Consider the following 21,805-nt stretch of genomic DNA (forward strand, 5'->3'; position numbering starts at 1 on the left):
TGACGCGGTATTGAACCGTCGTTCTCCCGAATGCGAGTCCAGTGTGCTAACCACTGGGCGACCTCGCTAGGTGCTGTTTGCGACAAGCGCATTATCTTACGATGAGGAAAACTTTAATTGGCTGCTGCTATAGCAGCAAAGATCAATAAAAGATTGTATCTGATGACTGAAGATTAAATCAGGATTAGTGAGTAATGTTTATTTATAGCCACAATTTCAAGTAATGTGAGTTTTCTGCCTTTATATTCTCTATGGAGAGCCCAACATTTGATGTCCTAAGAAAATATTCGCTCACAGTACGTTCAGAAACAGTGGAATTTTTAATTTTCAGCCTCCCACTTCTTTCATGTTCAACCAGCCTACTAGTTACAGTCCTGCCTGATGGATCTACGTATAATTTGCTACATAAATCCAGAAAATCCTATAAATTTCACTCTAAGGTACGTGTACCAAATAAGGCCCACCTAACGTTTAGAATTTTAGTATTCAGTTTGTGTAAGTGGTAAGATTCCGAGATCGTAAGTGCAACATCCTACAACTCTATTGAGTTAAAAAATAAACTAAAATTGAAAGTTTATTTAAATAATATCATCATTTTAAAGAAAACGTTTAACCCTTGCAAGTGGGCCTTGTTAGGAGACCTTGTTCCTGATATGGTCCGTAGGCGCAACCTATTCATATTAACGTTCTGGGGCAGGTAAATGGCAGGAAAACTGTTTGAATACACTGCAAGAGTTGTAACGTAAGCTTGTTTTAGAAATAAGTGGAATGAGATGATACATAGACCTTTATAATTATTTGTTTTTACAAATGCTTCATACAGAACTGTGGGTACTTACTGCTTATAAGCTCTTCAGTTTTTTACATTCAATCAGCAATCAAAATTGTTCTGACAGCAGTAAGTTTCCTGATCGTAAAAGGAACAATAATTCTAATCATTAAATTTTCAATGAACATATGAATAATGATTTGTGAAACTGGTTTGGCTCATTTAAATCATTTTTTCCAGATGAGGCACAGGAAATTTAGCACTCTGTCTTTTCGTGTCAACCCTACACAATCTTCATGCACATATTTCATACATTTTCTGCAAAGTCTCATGTCGAATATCCTGTCTTCACAGCATATGTGACAAAACCAGCCATCCTCTTGCAACACATTCTTAGAGGCAGAACTACTGCTTGCTTCAGAGGCAGAACTGCTGCTTGCTTCAGTGGAGTTTTTATTTTTGCATTTTTTTCTTCTGAATATTCATTACTGAGGGTGAAAGTTTTTGGCGACGTGAATCTGCCTTAGACCCAGTGCTTTCATTGGTACCATTTTTCTTTTGAGTCTGCGTGAATAGTGCCTTAGATACGACTTGCGCCTTGTAATTTAGTGCATTCTTCCGTGATGTTTGGTTTTTTATCTTCAGCTTTCCGGTTTACAAAATTTCCTTGAAAGAACACTCGAGATCTTCAGGTGCGTCACTATCTTCAAGACTGAAGTCACTTGAACTATCCTTTACTGAATATGCCTCGCTTTCTGATGAACTGGAATCAGTGGACTGGCGCCCCTTTTTGCGGGAAGTCTTTGGGTCTGATTGAGTCTCTGGCAGTTTCCCTGTTTCAGGGGCATTGTCATGTTCTCTTCTAGGTCAGGACGCTCTGATTGACGAGAGGGAGCAAATGCAGTGTCTGGAATGACTTCTGGGTCAAAAGGACCAATCCCTGTTGCATGTAACCCATACATGACATTTACTAGGGATGCTGCTTTTGGCCACACCTTGCTGAAGATTTTTCCAAATACACGTCTTTTAATTGCTCTGTTTTCTTCCCTTTCATGTGTAGACCAGTACAGTTGAACTTCGTCATCCCAGCAAGACTCAAACGGCTTGAATACTGATTTATCCCTGGGTTGCAGCTCATGTGTTGTGTTGCTGGGCAAGCAGTAAAGTCTGATATTGTGCTCTTCAGCAACGTCGCAAATTTCCGGGTCCAAATGTGACGATGCTTCATCATATATCAAAATAATATCTTTTCAAGGCTTGTATTTGGCAAAATGATGTATCCATTTGATGAATGTCGCAGTATTCATTGAGCCCTTATCCGTCATTTCTAGTGCAGTTCCAGGTGCCAAATAGTCTCCCCATTCTGGCTTGCGTCACTTTCCTTTGAAAAGTATCATAGGAGGAATAACCTATCTAATTGCATTCCCACATGAGACAATGGTAACATGTTCCCCATGTTCTGGGGCTACAAAATGCAAGCGTTTCACACATTTCTTGGCTAAAACAACAGGAGACCTGTGGAGTGCGAGGCTACATCCCTTTTCGTCCATATTCTAGATAAGATGGGGTTTGTCAAATAACTCCAATTCGAACAAGACCGTTTCAGGTTCTAAAAATGATCATTTACAATAATCTTGTTCAGCTTTGCAGCCCTTGCTGGATTCAAGTGTTGTGCCTTCCTTCTTGCAATTTCTGCGTGTCTTTGTAGAAAGAGCTTGATCCACTTCCGTACAGCCAATCTCTTCGTCTCAGTATAAGGATTCTGCACACTATTCTTTTCACAATATACATATACACATTTTCTGAGCACTTTTGCTGTGATCGGATACCCAACTTCAGCGAGTCGAAAAATTCTTTGGCAAAGTTCTCTTTCCTGAGTTTCGTCCAAACAAGCTTTTCGTCCCAAACGTTTGGTTGTTAGTCCAGAACGTATGTGGTTGCGTAACGTACGTCGAGGAATCCCGTATATTTTTGAAGCGGCTCTGACAGGCATCCCTTCAGCAACAGCTTCTACAGCTCATTTTAAATTATCTGCATCCCATGTTACTCGTTTTTTCTGTGGCTCCATCTAAAAACAAACATTACCAGTATGCCTGATGTTCCTGAACTAGGTTTGTAAAACTGTGATTATATATATCTTTAAAGTACCGTACTTCAGTTGTAGATACTAAACGTTATTGATCTAAATGCAGATCGCACTGTCACAAAGATTACCAAGAACGAATGTAAAATGTTTTCTTTTGACATTTCTGGAAACGACCAAGTAATAGCTCGGTAAATATGTATAAAATAATTTAGATTTAATTTACAGATAGTAAATACGTGTTACATGAGGTTTCCCAGGATACACTGAACTTAAATATGCATTGCAGTTATGCACAGCTCCATATAACAAGATGCCTAGTAAGGCCCGCCCGGGCCTTGTTTGGAGCGCCACGGATGGGCCTTATTGGGAACAACTAGTTTAAAACGCGTGTGCGTTAATTGTTTAAAAAGAAACTTATTGTTAGGAAGATAATGCAACTATCTTAATATAGCACAATTTTCTGTTCACAAATACATATTTACTAGTACAAATGCTTCATAACCGAAACGATTGCATTAGATGAAACATACCGTGCAAATAAGAAGCAGCCCTCCTTTGCTGAACGCCATAGCACAACTGAAAGTAAAATGGCCGACACGAGAGCGGGTGCGGAAATAGTTGTTGCCTTGGCCACTAGATGTCACTAACTGTGATTACCAAAAAGATTTCGCGCTGTTTTCAAATTTCTATGCTAGAAAATGAGAATGGGCTTTATTAGGAACCGGACCTTATTTGCCACATGTACCTTATTCTAAAGGTGGGTTATTATCTTTACTGTTGAACGGAATATGGGTAAGTCTGCACCTAGTGTAGAAAGATGGTGTATATTTCCTGGATTTTAGTTTGCTGGCAAATAACTATGATATCCAATCTAGTTACAGTATTTGAGTCTTGTTTATCGTCTATGTGATCTAATATGTTACCAATTAAGCGTGGACCTATAATCATCGCTCTAAGCAATTTCTTGAATTACTTTTAATTTATTTTCGAAGTAATTCTATGATTCATAGTCAAAAACCGTTTGTATTTTTCGAAACGGGCAGTTTACGCTGCAGAGCCTCTCCTTACTACAACTCCCAGAAAACTGCTTCAAGATAATTGTACACTGTCCAGTCACATTAATGTGACCACCTTTCAAAAGCCTGAACTGCCGCATTTTGCTGTGCTGACTGCTGCAAGACGTGCAGGAAGACAGTCACTGACGTTCTGAAATTTATCAGCAGAGATGTGGAGCCATACCGACTCTTATTGCTGAGTCCAGCGGCGCTAGGTCTCTCGACTGAGGATCCTTGGCTCGAACAACCCAATTGTGGTGATCCAACAGATTCTTGATTGGGTTTAAATACGGGGGAGTGTAGTGGTCAGGCGATTACACTAAACTCGACCTGGTGCTCTTAGAAACACGCCTGCACACTGCGAGGAGTGTGATACGTTGCATTGTCATACTGGTAGATGCCATCGTGCTGAGGAAAATAGACTGACTCTAGGGACGCTCATGGTCCGCGAGGATGGATGGATACTTCTGTTCATCCACTGTGCCCTCGAAAATAACGAGATCACCGTGGGAATGCCGAGAAACGTTTCCCAGACCGTAAAGCTTCCCCCTCCGACTTGGACGCTTCCGACAAACAGGGGTTCTGTTTCAGACGTTTCACTCTGATGGAGGATAAAATGTGATTCTTCTGAAAAGAATTTGAAAAAGGACTTGTTGCCACCCAGTGGACGACCTTTTCAGGTATTGGCGTACAAATTCCTGTCTTCGTCGACAATGAACGGCAGTCAATATAGGTGCAAGAACTGGGCGCCATCTGTAGTGGCCCATACGCAGTAACGTTCGTTGAACGGTCGTAGCCCTTTGTTTATCTGAGGGTACGTTTCTCAACAGCTGCAAGTCTATTCACTTGTATACATTTCGGCACCCGTCGTTGACCGCTGTTATCTACACTGCTGGCCATTAAAATTGCTACACCAAGAAGAAATGCAGTTGATAAACGGGTATTCATTGGACAAATATATTATACTATGAAACTTCCTGGCAGATTAAAACTGTGTGCCGGACCGAGACTCGAACTCGGGACCTTTGCATTTCGTGGGCAACTGAGCTACCACAGCTTGGGTAGCTCAGTAAGTAGAGCACTTGCCCCCGAAAGGCAAAGGTCCCGAGTTCGAGTCTCGGTCCGGCACACAGTGTTAATCTGCCAGGAAGTTTCATATCAGCGCACACTCCGCTGCAGAGTGAAAATCTCATTCTGGATATTATACTATAATTGACATGTGATTACATTTTCACGCAGTTTGGTTGCAGAGATCCTGAGAAATCAGTACCCAGAACAATCACCTCTGTCCGTAATTACGGCCTTGACACGCCTCGGCATTGAGTCTAGCAGAGCTTGGATGGCGTGTGCAGGTACAGCTGCCCATGCAGCTTCAGTACGATACCACAGTTCATCAAAAGTAGTGACTGGCGTATTGTGACGAGTAGTTGCTCGGCCACCATTGACCAGAAGTTTTCAATTGGTGAGATATCTGGAGAATGTGCTGGCCAGGTCAGCTGTCGAACATTTTCTCTATCCAGAAAGGCCCGTACAGTACCTGCAACATGCGGTCGTGCATTATCCTGCTGAAATGAAGGGTTTGGCAGGGATCTAATGAAGGGTAGAGCCAGGGGTCGTAAAACATCTGAAATGTAACGTTCACTGTTCAAAGTGCCGTCAGTGCGAACAAGAGGTGACCGATACGTGTAAACAATGGCACCCCATACCATCACGCCGGGTGAAACGCCAGTATGGCGATGTCGAATATACGCTTCCAATGTGCGTTCACCGCGATGTCGCCAAACACGGATGCAAGCTTCATGATGCTGTAAACAGAACCTGGTTTCATCGGAAAAATGACGTTTTGCCATTCGTGCACCCAGGTTCGTCGTTAAGCTCACCATCGCAGGCGCTCCTGTCTCTGATGCAGCGTCAAGGGTAACCACAGCCATGGTCTCCGAGCTAATAGTCCATGCTGCTGTAAACATCGTCGAACTGTTCGAGCAGTTGGATGTTGTCTTGGAAACTCCCCCATCTGTTGACTCCGTGATCGAGACGTGGCTGCAAGATCCGTTACAGCCATGCGGATAAGATGCCTGTCATCTCGACTGCTAGTGATACGAGACCGTTGGGATCCAGGACAGCGTTCCGTATTACCCTCCTGAACCCACCGATTCCATATTCTAACTTTCCTCATTGCAGCACGTTGTAGGTGTCGCCACCGGCGCCAACCGTGTGTGAATGCTCTGAAAAACTAATCATTTGCATATCACAGCATGTTCTTAATTTTCGCGTCTGTAGTACGTCATCTTCGTGGTGTAGCAATTTTAACTGCCAGTAGCGTATTTCCTATGGTGCACCAACGTTGCGTCGACACTAGTGCCACTTCGCCGTTCACGGCATACTTTCACCATAGCGAGACGTGGACAGTTTACACACTTAGCCGTTTCGGAAATGCTTTCACCTTTGGCCCTGAGACCAATGTTTATGCCCTTTGGTACGTCAGATTAATCGCTCCGTTTCCGCACTACAACGACGAGGGCTGCAATATTTTCCGCACATCTTACATACCTTCCTTGCTGGTGCTTCCACCCTTACACAAAAAAGCTATGCAACATTCTGAAGTCGTATATACAACTAAATAGTTTAAGGAAACTGCTTTTTCATTCGGTTGTAATTTATATGATTTTACGTCTTCTACAAATGTTGTACCTAGTTTCATAATTACTCTTTGTACTTTACCTACATGACTGGAAGTAACTTTCTACATAAATGACGATAAATAATTAACGTAAATTATTATGCTCCTGCTAGAATTCCTTGTTTTCAGTTTATGATTTGCGTTGTATCCTATATATTTTAACGCATTTACTGATTATTAAAATTTCAGATTCAACGACAGAACTGTTACCAGAAACCGAATCACCCCCTACATCGTCACTGACACCGGCACCAGCACCGGACAACGCGCAAGAAATTCCATCAGCATCTGTCACAAAACAGCCGCCATCAAAGCCGGTAACACCATATCCACATGCTCTTCTTGAAGCAGCTATTGCTGGAGTCCTCGAACTGCTGTTAAAACAACGGGGTATGTATAGAACCCATTTCATCAAACGAAGCAAATAACACAACTAGATTTTCGCTACAGTTATTCATATTTACGTAAATGCTACAACATTTCTTCTATTTTTCATACTGTCACAATATATTTGACATTCAACCAATTCCTATCGACCGACCAACTAGACAAGCTCTTTACCTACTGTCTAATAACAGTAAACGACATTCAAAGTGTATTACTGGAATTTTTTTTGGGTCATGGGTCATCAATTTCTGTGCCAACCTCTTCATCTCAGAATAGCACTTGCAACCTACGTCCTCAATTATTTGCTGGATGTATTCCAATCTCTCTCTTCCCCTACAGTTTTTGCCTTCTACAGCTCCCTCTAGTACCATGAAAGTCATTCCCTCATGTCTTAACAGATGTCCTATCATCCTGTCTCTTCCCCTAACTAGTGTGTTCCACATATTCCTTTCCTCTCCGAATCTGCGCAGAACCTCCTCATTCCTTACCTTATCAGTCCATCTAATTTTCACAGTCGTCTGAAACACCACATCTCAAAAACTTCGATTCTCTTCTTTTCCAGTTTTCGCACAGTACATTTTCCACAACCATACAACGCTGTACTCCAGACATACGTTCTCAGAATTTTCTTCCTCGAATTAAGGCCTATATTTGATACTAGTAGACTTCTCTGGGCCAGGGATGGCCTTTTTGCCAGTGCTAGTCTGATTATGATGTTCTCCTTGCTCCGTCCGTCCATGGTTATTTTACCGCCTATTTAGCTGAATTCCTTAACTTCCTCTACTTCGTGACCATCAATCCTGATATTAAGTTTCTCGCTGTTCTATTTTCTGCTACCTCTCATTACCTTCGTCTTTCTTCGATCTACTCTCATTCCACTCTGTGTCCCCATTAGACTTCGTTCCGTTCAGCAGAGCATGTTATCCTTCTTCACTTTCACACAGGATAACAATGTCACCAACTAATCGAATAATTGATATCCTTTCACACTGAATTTTAATTCCACTCCTGAACCTTTCTTTTATTTCCATCACTGCTTCATCGATGTACAGACTGAACAATATAAGCGAAAGGCTACATTCTTGTCTTACACGGTTTTTAATACGAGCACTGCGTTCTTAGTCGTCCACTCCTATTATTCCCTCTTGGCTGTTGTACATATTGCATATGACCCGTCTCTCCCTATAGCTTACCCCGACTTTTTTTAGAATTTCCAACATCTTGCACCATTTTACATAGTCGAACGCTTTTCCCAGGTCGACAAATCCTATGAACGTGTCTTGATTTCTCTTTAGTCTAGCTTCCATTATTAACCGCAATGTCAGAATTGCCACTCTTGTGCCTTTACTTTATCTATAGGCAAACTGATCGTCATCTAGCGCATCCTCAATTTTCTTCTCCATTCTTTTGTATGTTACCCTTGTTAGCAGCACGATCTGTTTAGTTGATTGAACGATACTTCTCGCACTTGTCAGCTCTTGCCGTCTTCGGAATGATGTGGATGATGCTTTTCCGAAAATCAAATGGTATGTCGCCAGACTCACACATTCTACACACCAATGTGAATAGTCGTTTTGTTGCCCCTTCCCCAATGATTTCAGAAATACTGATGGAATGTTAACTATCCCTTCTGCCTTATTTAACATTAAGTCCTCCAAAGCTCTTTTAATTTCAGATTCTAATAATGAATACCTCACATCTTCTAAATCCACCCGTGTTCCCTCTTATATAATATCATACAAATCTTCCCCTCATCGAGGCTTTCACTTTATTCATCCATCTATCCGCTCTCTCCTCTGCATTTAGCAGTGGAATTACCCTTGAACTCTTAATGTTACCACTCTTGCTTTTAATGTTACCGAAGGTTGTTTAGACTTTCCTGTATGCTGAGTCAGTCCTTCCGACTAGCATTTCTTTTTCGATTTCTTCACATTTTTTATACAGTCATATCGTCTTAGCTTTCCTGCACTTCCTATTTATTCCGTTTTTCAGCGACTTGTATTTCTGTATTCCTGAGTTTCCCGGAACAATTTTGTACTTCCTTCTTTGATTGATCAACTGAAGTATTTCTTCTCTTACCCATGGTTTTTTCGCAGTTACCTTCTTTCTACCTATGTATTTCTTTGCAACTTCCGTGATGGCTCTTTTAAGAGCTGTCCATTTTTCTTCAACTGCCTACAGAGTTATTCTGTATTGCCAGATCTGTAGCCTTAGAGAACTTCAAGCGTACCTCGTCATTCCTTGTTGTTGTTGTTGTTGTGGTCTTCAGTCCTGAGACTGGTTTGATGCAGCTCTCCATGCTACTCTATCCTGTGCAAGCTTCTTCATCTCCCAGTACCTACTGCAACCTACATCCTTCTGAATCTGCTTAGTGTATTGATCTCTTGGTCTCCCTCTACGATTTTTACCCTCCACGCTGCCCTCCAATGCTAAATTTGTGATCCCTTGATGCCTCAAAACATGTCCTACCAACCGATCCCTTCTTCTAGTCAAGTTGTGCCACAAACTTCTCTTCACCCCAATCCTATTCAATACCTCCTCATTAGTTACATGATCTACCCACCTTATCTTCAGCATTCTTCTATAGCACCACATTTCGAAAGCTTCTATTCTCTTCTTGTCCAAACTGGTTATCGTCCATGTTTCACTTCCATACATGGCTACACACCATACAAATACTTTCAGAAACGACTTCCTGACACTTAAATCTATACTCGATGTTAACAAATTTCTCTTCTTCAGAAACGATTTCCTTGCCATTGCCAGTCTACATTTTATATCCTCTCTACTTCGACCATCATCAGTTACTTTACTCCCTAAATAGCAAAACTCCTTTACTACTTTAAGTGTCTCATTTCCTAATCTAATCCCCTCAGCATCACCCGATTTAATCTGACTACATTCCATTATCTTCGTTTTGCTTTTGTTGATGTTCATCTTATATCCTCCTTTCAAGACACTGTCCATTCCGTTCAACTGCTCTTCCAAGTCCTTTGCTGTCTCTGACAGAATTACAATGTCATCGGCGAACCTCAAAGTTTTTACTTCTTTTCCACGAATTTTAATACCTACTCCGAATTTTTCTTTTGTTTCCTTTACTGCTTGCTCAATATACAGATTGAATAACATCGGGGAGAGGCTACAACCCTGTCTCACTCCTTTCCCAACCACTGCTTCCCTTTCATGCCCCTCGACTCTTATAACTGCCATCTGGTTTCTGTACAAATTGTAAATAGCCTTTCGCTCCCTGTATTTTACCCCTGCCACCTTCAGAATTTGAAAGAGAGTATTCCAGTTAACGTTGTCAAAAGCTTTCTCTAAGTCTACAAATGCTAGAAACGTAGGTTTGCCTTTTCTTAATCTTTCTTCTAAGATAAGTCGTAAGGTTAGTATTGCCTCACGTGTTCCAACATTTCTACGGAATCCAAACTGATCTTCCCCGAGGTCCGCTTCTACCAGTTTTTCCATTCGTCTGTAAAGAATTCGCGTTAGTATTTTGCAGCTGTGACTTATTAAACTGATATTTCGGTAATTTTCACATCTGTCAACACCTGCTTTCTTTGGTATTGGAATTATTATATTCTTCTTGAAGTCTGAGGGTATTTCGCCTGTCTCATACATCTTGCTCACCAGATGGTAGAGTTTTGTCATGACTGGCTCTCCCAAGGCCATCAGTAGTTCTAATGGAATGTTGTCTACTCCCGGGGCCTTGTTTCGACTCAGGTCTTTCAGTGCTCTGTCAAACTCTTCACGCAGTATCATATCTCCCATTTCATCTTCATCTACATCCTCTTCCATTTCCATAATACTGTCCTCAAGTACATCGCCCTTGTATAAACCCTCTATATACTCCTTCCACCTTTCTGCCTTCCCTTCTTTGCTTAGAACTGGGTTGCCATCTGAGCTCTTGATATTCATACAAATGGTTCTCTTCTCTCCAAAGGTCTCTTTAATTTTCCTGTAGGCGGTATCTATCTTACCCCTAGTGAGACAAGCCTCTACATTCTTACATTTGTCCTCTAGCCATCCCCGCTTAGCCATTTTGCACTTCCTGTCGATCTCATTTTTGAGACATTTGTATTCTCTTTTGCCTGCTTCATTTACTGCATTTCTATATTTTCTACTTTCATAAATTAAATTCAATATTTCTTCTGTTACCCAAGAATTTCTATTAGCCCTCGTCTTTTTACCTACTTGATCCTCTGCTGCCTTCACTACTTCATCCCTCAGAGCTACCCATTCTTCTTCTACTGTATTTCTTTCCCCCATTCCTGTCAATTGTTCCCTTATGCTCTCCCTGAAACTCTCTACAACCTCTGGTTCTTTCAGTTTATCCAGGTCCCATCTCCTTAAATTCCCACCTTTTTGCAGTTTCTTCAGTTTCAATCTGCAGTTCATAACCAATAGATTGTGGTCAGAATCCACATCTGCCCCTGGAAATGTCTTACAATTTAAAACCTGGTTCCTAAATCTCTGTCTTACCATTATATAATCTATCTGATACCTATTAGTATCTCCAGGATTCTTCCAGGTATACAACCTTCTTTTATGATTCATGAACCAAGTGTTAGCTATGATTAATTTATGCTCTGTGGAAAATTCTACAAGGCGGCGTCCTCTTTCATTTCTTCCCCCCACTCCATATTAACCTACTATGTTTCCTTCTCTCCCTTTTCCTACTGACGAATTCCAGTCACCCATGACTATTAAATTTTCGTCTCCCTTCACTACCTGAATAATTTCTTTTATCTCGTCATACATTTCATCAATTTCTTCATCATCTGCAGAGCTAGTTGGCATATAAACTTGTACTACTGTAGTAGGCATGGGCTTTGTGTCTATCTTGGCCACAATAATGCGTTCACTATGCTGTTTGTAGTAGCTAACCCGCACTCCTATTTTTTTATTCATTATTAAACCTACTCCTGCATTACCCCTATTTGATTTTGTATTTATAACCCTGTAATCACCTGACCAAAAGTCTTGTTCCTCCTGCCACCGAACTTCACTAATTCCCACTATATCTAACTTTAACCTATCCATATCCCTTTTTAAATTTTCTAACCTACCTGCCCGATTAAGGGATCTGACATTCCACGCTCCGATCCGTAGAATGCCAGTTTTCTTTCTCCTCATAACGACGTCCTCTTGAGTAGTCCCCGCCCGGAGATCCGAATGGGGGACTATTTTACCTCCGGAATATTTTACCCAAGAGGACGCCATCATCATTTAATCATTCAGTAAAGCTGCATGTCCTCGGGAAAAATTACGGCTGTAGTTTCCCCTTGCTTTCAGCCGTTCGCAGTACCAGCACAGCAAGGCCGTTTTGGTTAATGTTACAAGGCCAGATCAGTCAATCATCCAGACTGTTGCCCCTGCAACTACTGAAAAGGCTGATGCCCCTCTTCAGGAACCACATGTTTGTCTGGCCTCTCAACAGATTCCCCTCCGTTGTGGTTGCACCTACGGTACGGCCATCTGTATCGCTGAGGCACGCAAGCCTCCCCACCAACGGCAAGGTCCATGATTCATGGGGGAATCGTCATTCCTTAGTACTTCTGTATTCCACTTCTTTGCGTATTGATTCTTTGTGACTAACGTCTTAAACGTCAGCCTACTCTTAATCACTACTACATTGTGATCTGAGTCTATATATGCTACTGGGTGGGCCTTACAATCCAGCACCTGATTTCGGAATCTCTCTTCGACCATGATATAATGTAACTGAAATCCTCCTCTATCGCTCGGCCTTTTGCAAGTATACCTGGTTCTCTTGTGATTCTTAATCAGAGTATTCGCTAATACTATCTAAAACTTGTTGCAGAACTCGATTAGTCTTTCTCCTCTCTAATTCCTTCTCCCAAGCCCATATTCCCCTGTCACCTCTCCTTCTACTCCTTCCGTTACAACTGCATACCAGTCTCCCATGACTATTACATTTTCGTCTCCCTTTACGTACTGCATTACCCTTTTAATATCCTCATATACTTTCTCTGTATCTTCATCTTCAGCTTGCGACGTCGGCATATATACCTGAACTATCGTTACCGGTGTGGGTTTGCTGTCGATTCTGATAAGAACGACCCTATCACTGAACTGTTCACAGTAACACATTCTCTCCCCTACGTTCCTATTCATAACAAATCATACTCCCGTTAAATCATTTTCTGCTGCTGTTGATATTACCCTATACTCATCTGATCAGATATCCTTGTATTTTTTCCATTTGACTTCACTGACCCCTACTATATCTGGATTGTGCCTTTGCATTTCCCTTTTCAGATTTTCTAGTTTCCTTGCCACGTTGAAGTTTCTGACATTCCACACCCCGATTCGTAGAATGGTATCATTATGTTGGTTATCAGTATTTTATCATGGTCACATCCCCCTTGGGAGTCCCCTCCCGGATGTCCGAATGGGGGACTATTCCGGGATCTTCTGCCAATGGAGTGATCATTATGACATTTTTCAATTACAGGCCACATGTCTTGTGGATACACTTGACGTGTCTTTAATGCAGTGGTTTCCATTGACTTCTGCATCCCTATTCCGTTGATCAGTATTGATTATTCTACCTCTAGGGGCAGTTTCGCACCCCTAGGACATGAGAGTGCCCTTTTCCTCTGTCCGCTCCTCCGCCCTCTTTGACAAGGCAGTTGCCAGAACGAGGGTGACTTCTTACGCCGGAATGCTGGGGGTTTTTGAACCCGGGACCGAGGACGTTTTTCTTATTAACCAAAGACACTACCTCTTGACCACGGGTATGTGCCGGAAATATGGCAGAAGAAGTTTTATTTCCAGTTTATAACATAGTTATTGCCTTCTGACATCTTCTTAATAAACAGTCTGCACGATTTTGAGAGTAGTGGCTTTCATTTGTAATTTGTTATTTCTTGTTTGGATGCACAACGCAGCCACGTTTTTGTTACACAAGTTTGCCGAAATCAGTTAAAATTGGATCATGGAGGTCAAATCATCTTCGAAATCCTCCACCTACCGTTCAGTAGCCACCGTACCATCAAGGAATATCGCACCGATTACTCCGTGTCTGCAGAATGCACACCATACAGTCACCCGTTGGGGGTGAAGAGATTTCTCGGTAGCGAAATGCGGATTCTCAGTCCCCAAAATGCCCTTTTATGGTTATTGACGAATCCATCCAAATGAAAGTGGGCTTCGTCGCTAAATGAAACCGTATAGAGGACACTTATACCCATCATGCCCCGCGTCCAACCGACCGGTTTGAACGTTCTAGCGCTTCCCGTTCAGGAGTTATGACGCTTTTAATTCGTTTACACACACCAAAAAAAGTTTGGCATCACCTAGGTTCCGAGAGTTCCGGAACCTGTACAGAAAATTGGAATAGAGATCAACATAAACATTATTTCTTCACATTGCATGTTGTACCACCATATAGCGAGATCTTCAGATGTGGTGGTCCAGACTGCTGTACACACCGGTACCTCTAAGACCCAGTAGCAGGTCCTCTTCCATTGATGCATGCCTTATTTGTCGTGGCATAGTATCCGCAAGTTCATGAAGGGACTGTTGGTCCAGATTGTCCCACTCCTCAACCGCGATTCGGCGTAGATCCCTCAGAGTGGTTGGTGGGTCACGTCGTCCATAAACAGGCCTTTTCAATATATCCCAGGCATGTTGGATAGGGTTCATGTATAGAGAACATGCTGGCCACTCTATTCTATCGATGTCGTTATCCTGAAGGAAGTCATTCACATGATGCGAACGACGGGGGCGAGAAGTGTCGTCCACGAAGACGAAATCCTTGCCAATATGCTGCCGATATGGTTGCACTATCGATCGGAGGATGGCATTCACGTATCGTACAGTCGGTACGGCTCCTTCCATGGCCACCAGCGGCGTACGTCGGCCCCTCATAATGCCACCCCAAAACTGCAGTGACCCTCCACTTTTGCTGCACTCGTTTAGCCTGACCGAGTTGCCTCCAAACACGTCTCCCACGATTGTCCAGTTGGAAAAAATGGCTCTGAGCACTATGGGACTCAACTGCTGAGGTCATTAGTCCCCTAGAACTTAGAACTAGTTAAACCTAACTAACCTAAGGACATCACAAACATCCATGCCCGAGGCAGGATTCGAACCTGCGACCGTAGCGGTCTTGCGGTTCCAGACTGCAGCGCCTTTAACCGCACGGCCACTGCGGCCGGCTGTACAGTTGGAGGCACATGCGACACTCATCGGTAAAGGGAACGTGATGCCAATCCTGAGCGGTCCATTCGGCATGTTGTTGTGCCCATCTGTACCGCGCTGCGTACTGTCGTGGTTGCAAAGGTGGACCTCACCATGGACGTTGGGAGAGAAGTTGCGCATCTTGCAGTCTATTGCGCAGAGTTTGAGTCGTAACACGACGTCCTGTGAATGCACGAAAAGCATTATTCAACATGTTGGCGTTGGTGTCAGGGTTTGTCCGAGTCATAATCCGCAGGTAGCTGTCATCCACTGTAGTAGTAGCCCTTGCATGGCCTGAGCGAGGCTTTTCATGTACAGTTCCTGTCTCTCGGTATCTCCTCGATGTCCGAACAACATCGCTTTGCTTCACTCCGAGACGCCTGGACACTTCCCTTGTTGAGAGCCCTTGCTGGCACAAAGTAACAATGCGGACGCGATCGAACCACGGTATTGGCCGTCTAGGCATGGTTGAACTACAGACAACATTAGCCGTGCACCTCCTTCCCGGTGGAATGACTGGAACCGGTCGCCTGTCGGAGCTCCTCCGGCTAATAGGTGCGGCTGGTGCCTGGTTGTTTACATCTTTGGGCGCGTTTAGTGACATCTCTGAACAGACAAAGAGACTATGTGCGTGTTACAATAACCACAGTCATCTTCAGGAGTTCTGGGAACCGGGGTGATACAAAACATGTTTGATATGTTTAGTTCATAGTTGTCACCCTGATTACAAAATTTTGGAAGAATTGTGAACTCCAAATATGGTGCTTTTGTTCCTGAAGTGGCACAAGGTCAAGCTTCGACTTACATATTTTGAAGAAAAATATAAACAGAACATTACACAGTCTGTTCCTGTTGTCGTAATTCAACTTTCCAATACATTTAAGACTCTTGCCATCTACCTCGCATTATGGATCTCCTTGGAGCAAGGAAACATTGTCCATGAGATAGTCCTTCGAGAAGAGTGTTTGCTGTTAAGTAAAAAACCATAAATATGATCATCTCATACATCTTATTCCTGCAAGGAAAATATAAGACACCATTTTCTAACAAGTTTTCTATCAAAACACGTGCACCTCTGAAAGTGGTCATACTTTATGCTGGTGTAAAGAAACAATCGATTTATCTAAAGACCTATTGAGCATGTTTCATGGACACCTTTTTCCTGTTTGTTTCTGTACTAAGTTAATTAACTGAAATACGCGTAAATTTTTCTTTAGATTGAAACACGTTTGTGTGTATGATTTACTTTTTAAGCACATTAACATATAATTAATGAACTGCTGAAGTTCGTATTCGTTTCACCCTCGTCTGTTAATGGCTACCTACGCTCACTCCGAAGTTCTCTGTCTCAAATAACTGCTGATTGATTCCATGCATGAACCTCGGCGCCCCTCTCAGTTGTGATCTGACCATAATCTGGATATCTTTTTCGACTGTAAAGATATTCATTGCAATAGTGCGGCGTGTGCAGTGTCGTGAAGGTTTTGAATAAAAGTGTTGCTTCTTTTTAGTTAGGAACTTTCGATGTTCTCCGAGAATATTTGTGTAATTGCTACCGTTTCTTATAGAAAGTTTCTAACTTCAGAACACAGTTTCCCTCTCCTGTGTCAGAAGTCGTGATATTTCCAAATAAAATCTTCAGTTCGCACACAGATAGTACGGCATTTTGATGTATAGCTAATTTACAAACACACACACACACACACACACACAAACACACACCCACACCCACACCCACACACACAAACACACACTGAAAGAAAGTCACTAATGTTGGACTGACAGATCACTGTTTACTTTCAATTATTTCATAGTAGTAAGGCAGGGACGAGTAAACAAACGGAAAACAAAGACATTGTACTTGCTGCGATAACGTGCATACCTCGCAAGAAAATGACGCATGTGCTGGGGCTCCACCCTGGGTCGGAAACAAGTTCCGTCATCCTTACTTGGTTCAGCCTTTCTGCCCTCTCTTTAATGGCTTGAGATCATTAGCTCGTCACGTCAGCCAACTAATGTGGTACTTTCTAATAACTCACGCAGCTAAGGAAGTCGAAGCAAATAACCAGTTTAAATAAGGCAGTCAATGAATTTATCAGGCTGAAGTAATAATTGTGGGTGTAGTGGATTTTTTCTGTTTATCTGAAATCCATGTAGTGTGCACAGTTAGATAAAAAATCAACGGTGAACGAATAAATGTACAAAGGCGGAGAAGTGAAGGGATGAGAACTGCGCATGAGCGGCAGCAGAGGGCGGGCAAACACAGCCATCGTAGCCGAACAGCGTTGCTACGGGCAACAGTCAGACTCATTTGCCTACGGAACATCGTATTATACGTTGAAATCTATGAGGGAAATATTAAATATTAAAACCAATTTCGATCAGTCGTCATGAGAGAAATATTATCACGATTTGACAACGTTGCGTCCCCTGCTCAACAGATTTACTCAACTGACACAGCTTTCTGAAGGCGTGAAGTATAATTTTTCTCAAAACGACAATTGTCCAACGACAAGATCATTGAAACTGCTTGCAACAATTATCATTTATTGCGACTGGAACTGTATTATAAGTAAAAATTTAATACACAACAAAACTAACTTCAAGCACAAACCGAAAACATTATAATTGCTGGACTACTACTTCTACTCAATGGGATTTCTAAAATGTGTTTAAGTTGTGGGTGTTGATGTGTCTGGCTGTAGTTAAGTGTAATCACTGCGCATAAAAAAGATTTAGCGGTAGAGAAGACTAATAAAAGACTATCGTAAAAATTGTCAGTACGTTGTCATATTTTTCGCTGTTAACGGGCATTATCAGTATAAACTAACTCGTTCGACATTACAGTCAGAGACTGCATTTATAATCCATTGAACAAGGATACAACTAACCATCATCTGCGAATAACTCCAGGGAATGATGACCGATAACATTGAAAACCACCGATACCTCGACAAGTAACAGTTACTGTCATTTTAGGACCTTATCCAGATCGTTCCTTTAAAATGACAGGGGTTGGCATATGGAAGTAGCGGACTTTTGACGAATTTATCCAGCTGCATTCTCGAAAGTTATTAGAATATTCAACACGGTGGGAGAAGCTTAATTTCTCCTTGGGCAATAGCTTTAACATCATAATCTACATAATTCAAAGGATACTAAGGCCTACTCCAAAAGGCTAGGAAGTTGTCAATGTTATGTACGCAACTCATATGTTGAAAAACCCATTTTTTTTAAATCACGATTCTTTAGAACTAATAAATAATATTACTTTGTTCCAAAGTCTACATCACAGTACCATCATCAGTTCTATTTGAATATGTTTCCGAACAAGCTGATTGTAAATTTACGATGACAGGTTCAAGACTTATATCCATCATCACTTCCCTGTCAAATTATTCTCTCTGAAGCTTTTCAGCATGCAGCACAGACTCTGCCCACGCTACAGGTTGGATGTTGCGATTCAGTGAATATTACATTGAATGTTTTTTTGTCTCCCACATAGCCTTATCCTTTGCCCAAATTAAATCAATGCGGCTAAACCGACAGTGACATGTGGGTAAACGCAAACCTGTGTGACTCCATTCACGTGCTAGAAAGAAAAGTTTGTAAGTTCTGTCATGTGGCTTGTAAAAATTAACTAACTGCAAGAGATCGGCACGAGTCTGGTTTACACTGTGATTAATATTTTTATCTTTCAGCCAGGGAAAAACATAAACTTTAATGGTCTTTATACTCGGTATTTTTTCTGTTACAATTGAATTTTAACTGGCAATGACCGACTTCGAAGCGAGGTATGACAAGAATTGTGAAACACGTCACGAAACTGACAGGGTTCGTATCAGAATGGCAGTCGCTGCAATTTTTCTTACATGTAAATGCAAGTTTACTTTCAGAAACAAAACCACAAGAAGACACAGCATGCAACATTATTATCCGAGAACCTATTCCTATGAAAACTTTAAAACCGCAAGTACCATCACTCATTTTTCAGCACATCTTCCTGGTATGTTTCTAATTGACCAATGATTCATCAAGGTAATACAATGTTGAGCTACCTCCTTCTCTTGTATCGTGAATCTTTATATGGGATACAGTTCGTGCTGCACCTATATCACTTCTTTCAGATAAAATCTCCCTTCTTATCATATCAGAAACCAACATCTTTTAAATTCTTTACATTGGTGAAGCGCTTACCATTGAAACTAATTTTCTCCTGCATAACTGTAACACGTTTTAGTGATGTCGGGCATTCATCATTCACCTGGAGCACTTTAAAACATCGTTCTTAAAACCATCCATTTGTGTTACGGGTTCCTTGCGATTTCGATGCTTTCCAGACTATGCGAAACCAAGCTTTTCTATTGTTCCTACAATTCTGATACTTTCGTTTACAATTCTCTTTACAGTTCTCTTGCCGACACCACATGGTTCTGGAGTCCGTTATTGTGTCTTCAAATGTCGAGTATAGGAGACCTGCTTTTAAAAATTCACGTTTGAAAAGTTACAAATGCGGTAGATAATCCCACTGGACTGCTTGTGAAGCACTTATCATTTATTGCCGTTACCTTGCTTTTTTTTTTTTAATCGCTCTTCTAAAATTTGCAGATACACTTTCAAACCTATAGTGCTACAAGCAAAAAAATTAAAAAAACCTGACATTTGATTGAATAATTCGGTTGTCGCAAGTTGCGGCAACAGTGCAGCATGTAGGAGCGAGATTCTCGCTACCTAGCTGTAACTCGCTGCTAGCCGCTCGGAAAGAGAATGAATGTTATCGACTGCCGGTGGCTAGAGGAGGGGTTTGCGCCGAACGGCTGAAAACTGGGCTGCTTTCTAACTTCAAGCGGACTTTCGTCCTCCAGACGGATCTCTAGGAGGGTCTGTCGAGGTTAAGGAGACTATGAGAGAATGATTGAATAACTAATGAAAGGATAACGCTCTATGACTCGCGGCGTCGATTCTCAGAAGTCTTAACGTGCCAGGGATTATAAAAACTTTGAAAACGGAAATAATGAGGCTCAGTCTTGCTTTGGTAGCGATCAGTGAAGTGAAATGGAAGCAAGACAAGGATTTCTGATCCAGTGAGTGCAAGGTAGTATCAACAACAGCAAAAAATGGTATGAATAGGAAGATAGGGTAGAGAGTGAGTTTCTGTGAACATTTCAAGGATACTGTTACTGTCAGCAAAATCGCCAGCAAACCAATGCCGATAGCGGTGGTTCAGATATGCATGCCGACGTGGCAAGTCGAAGATTAAGAGTTAGACAAATTATATGAGAATATTATTTAACAGGTGTTCTTGTACATAAAGGTAGATTAAAATCTAGTACCCTTGTGAGATTCGAATGCGGTTGTAGAGGAAGGAGTAGAAGAAAGTGTTAATGAAGAATATGGGTCTGGTCCTAGGAAGGAGGGAGGAGAAAGGCTAATTGAGTTCTGTAATAAACTTAAGCCGGTAATAGCGAATACTCTTTCAAGAATCACATGAGGAAGAGGAATACTTGAAAAGATGTGGAGGATCGGAAAAGTATCAGTTCAATTAAATCTTGGTCAGGAAGAGATTCCGTAGTTAGATATTAGACGAAGGCGTAACCGGGAACAGATACATACTCAGATCACAGTTTAGTAGCGATGTAGAGTAGGCTGAAGTTTGAGTAATGAGGAAGAATCAGTGCTCAGAGACGTAGGATACTAGGGAATGGAGAGATGTGCTTTAAGTTCTCTGAGGCTATAGATACTGCGGTTATGAATAGTTATTAGGCAGTTCAGTTGAAGAGGAATGGGCATCTCTAAGACGGGAATCTCAGGAGTTGAAAAGAAAATCAGAGGTACAAAGAAGGTAACTGTGAAGAAACGATGGGTAACAGAGGAAACACTTAAATCGATCGATGGAAGAAGTAAGTACGAGAACATTAGGTGCAATTCAGGATTACAGAAATACAGTTCACTTAGGAATGAAACAAAGTGCCAGGAAGTGCATGGAAGATAAGGTGACATAGCTACATGAAAAATGTTGGGCTATCGAAAAGGAAATGATTGACGGAAGGACTGCGTCAGATTATAGAAAAGTCAAAAGAACTACAGTGAGATTAAAATCAGTTGTGTTAACATTAAGAGTGCCGTGGGATTGCCACTGTTTAAATACAGCATAGTGAGCGGACAGGTGGAAAGAGTGCACTGAAGATCTCTATGAGGGGGAAGCTGTGTCTGATGGCATTATAAAAGCAGACACTGGAGTCGATATGGAAAAAAGCGGACACAATAATAGAATCAGAATTTAATAGAGCTTTAGAAGTTTTTAAGAGCGGATAAGGCAGAAGGGATGGAGAACATTCCGTCAGAATTCCTAAACTGCAAGGGGAATGTAGCAAGTAAATGACCGTTCATGTACGTTCTTAGAATGTATGAGTCTGTCGGTACGTCATATGACATTCAAACAAACATTGTGACACAAATCCGAAGATTGCAGGAGCCGACAAGTGCGAGGATTACGGCACAATCGGCTTAACGCCTCATATATCCAAGTTGCTGACAAGCATAATATACATAAAACGGAAAAGAAAATTGAGGGTGTGTTAGACGGCGATCTGTTTGGCTTTCGGAAAGGTGAAGGCACC

General features: G+C 41.8%; 1 protein-coding gene across 1 annotated transcript in view; it reads left to right on the forward strand.

Annotated features, from left to right (window-relative positions):
• Positions 1-3,643: 3,643 nt before the first annotated feature.
• Positions 3,644-21,805, forward strand: part of LOC126199613 (angiomotin-like) — a 70,728-nt gene continuing 52,566 nt past the window's right edge. The window contains exons 1-2 of the mRNA XM_049936540.1: positions 3,644-3,647; positions 6,780-6,980. Of these exons, the coding sequence (XP_049792497.1) occupies positions 3,644-3,647; positions 6,780-6,980 (205 nt within the window). The remainder of the gene's footprint in view (positions 3,648-6,779; positions 6,981-21,805) is intronic.

The sequence above is a fragment of the Schistocerca nitens genome, chromosome 8 (genome assembly GCF_023898315.1).
Source record: "Schistocerca nitens isolate TAMUIC-IGC-003100 chromosome 8, iqSchNite1.1, whole genome shotgun sequence".
Taxonomy (NCBI): domain Eukaryota; kingdom Metazoa; phylum Arthropoda; class Insecta; order Orthoptera; family Acrididae; genus Schistocerca; species Schistocerca nitens.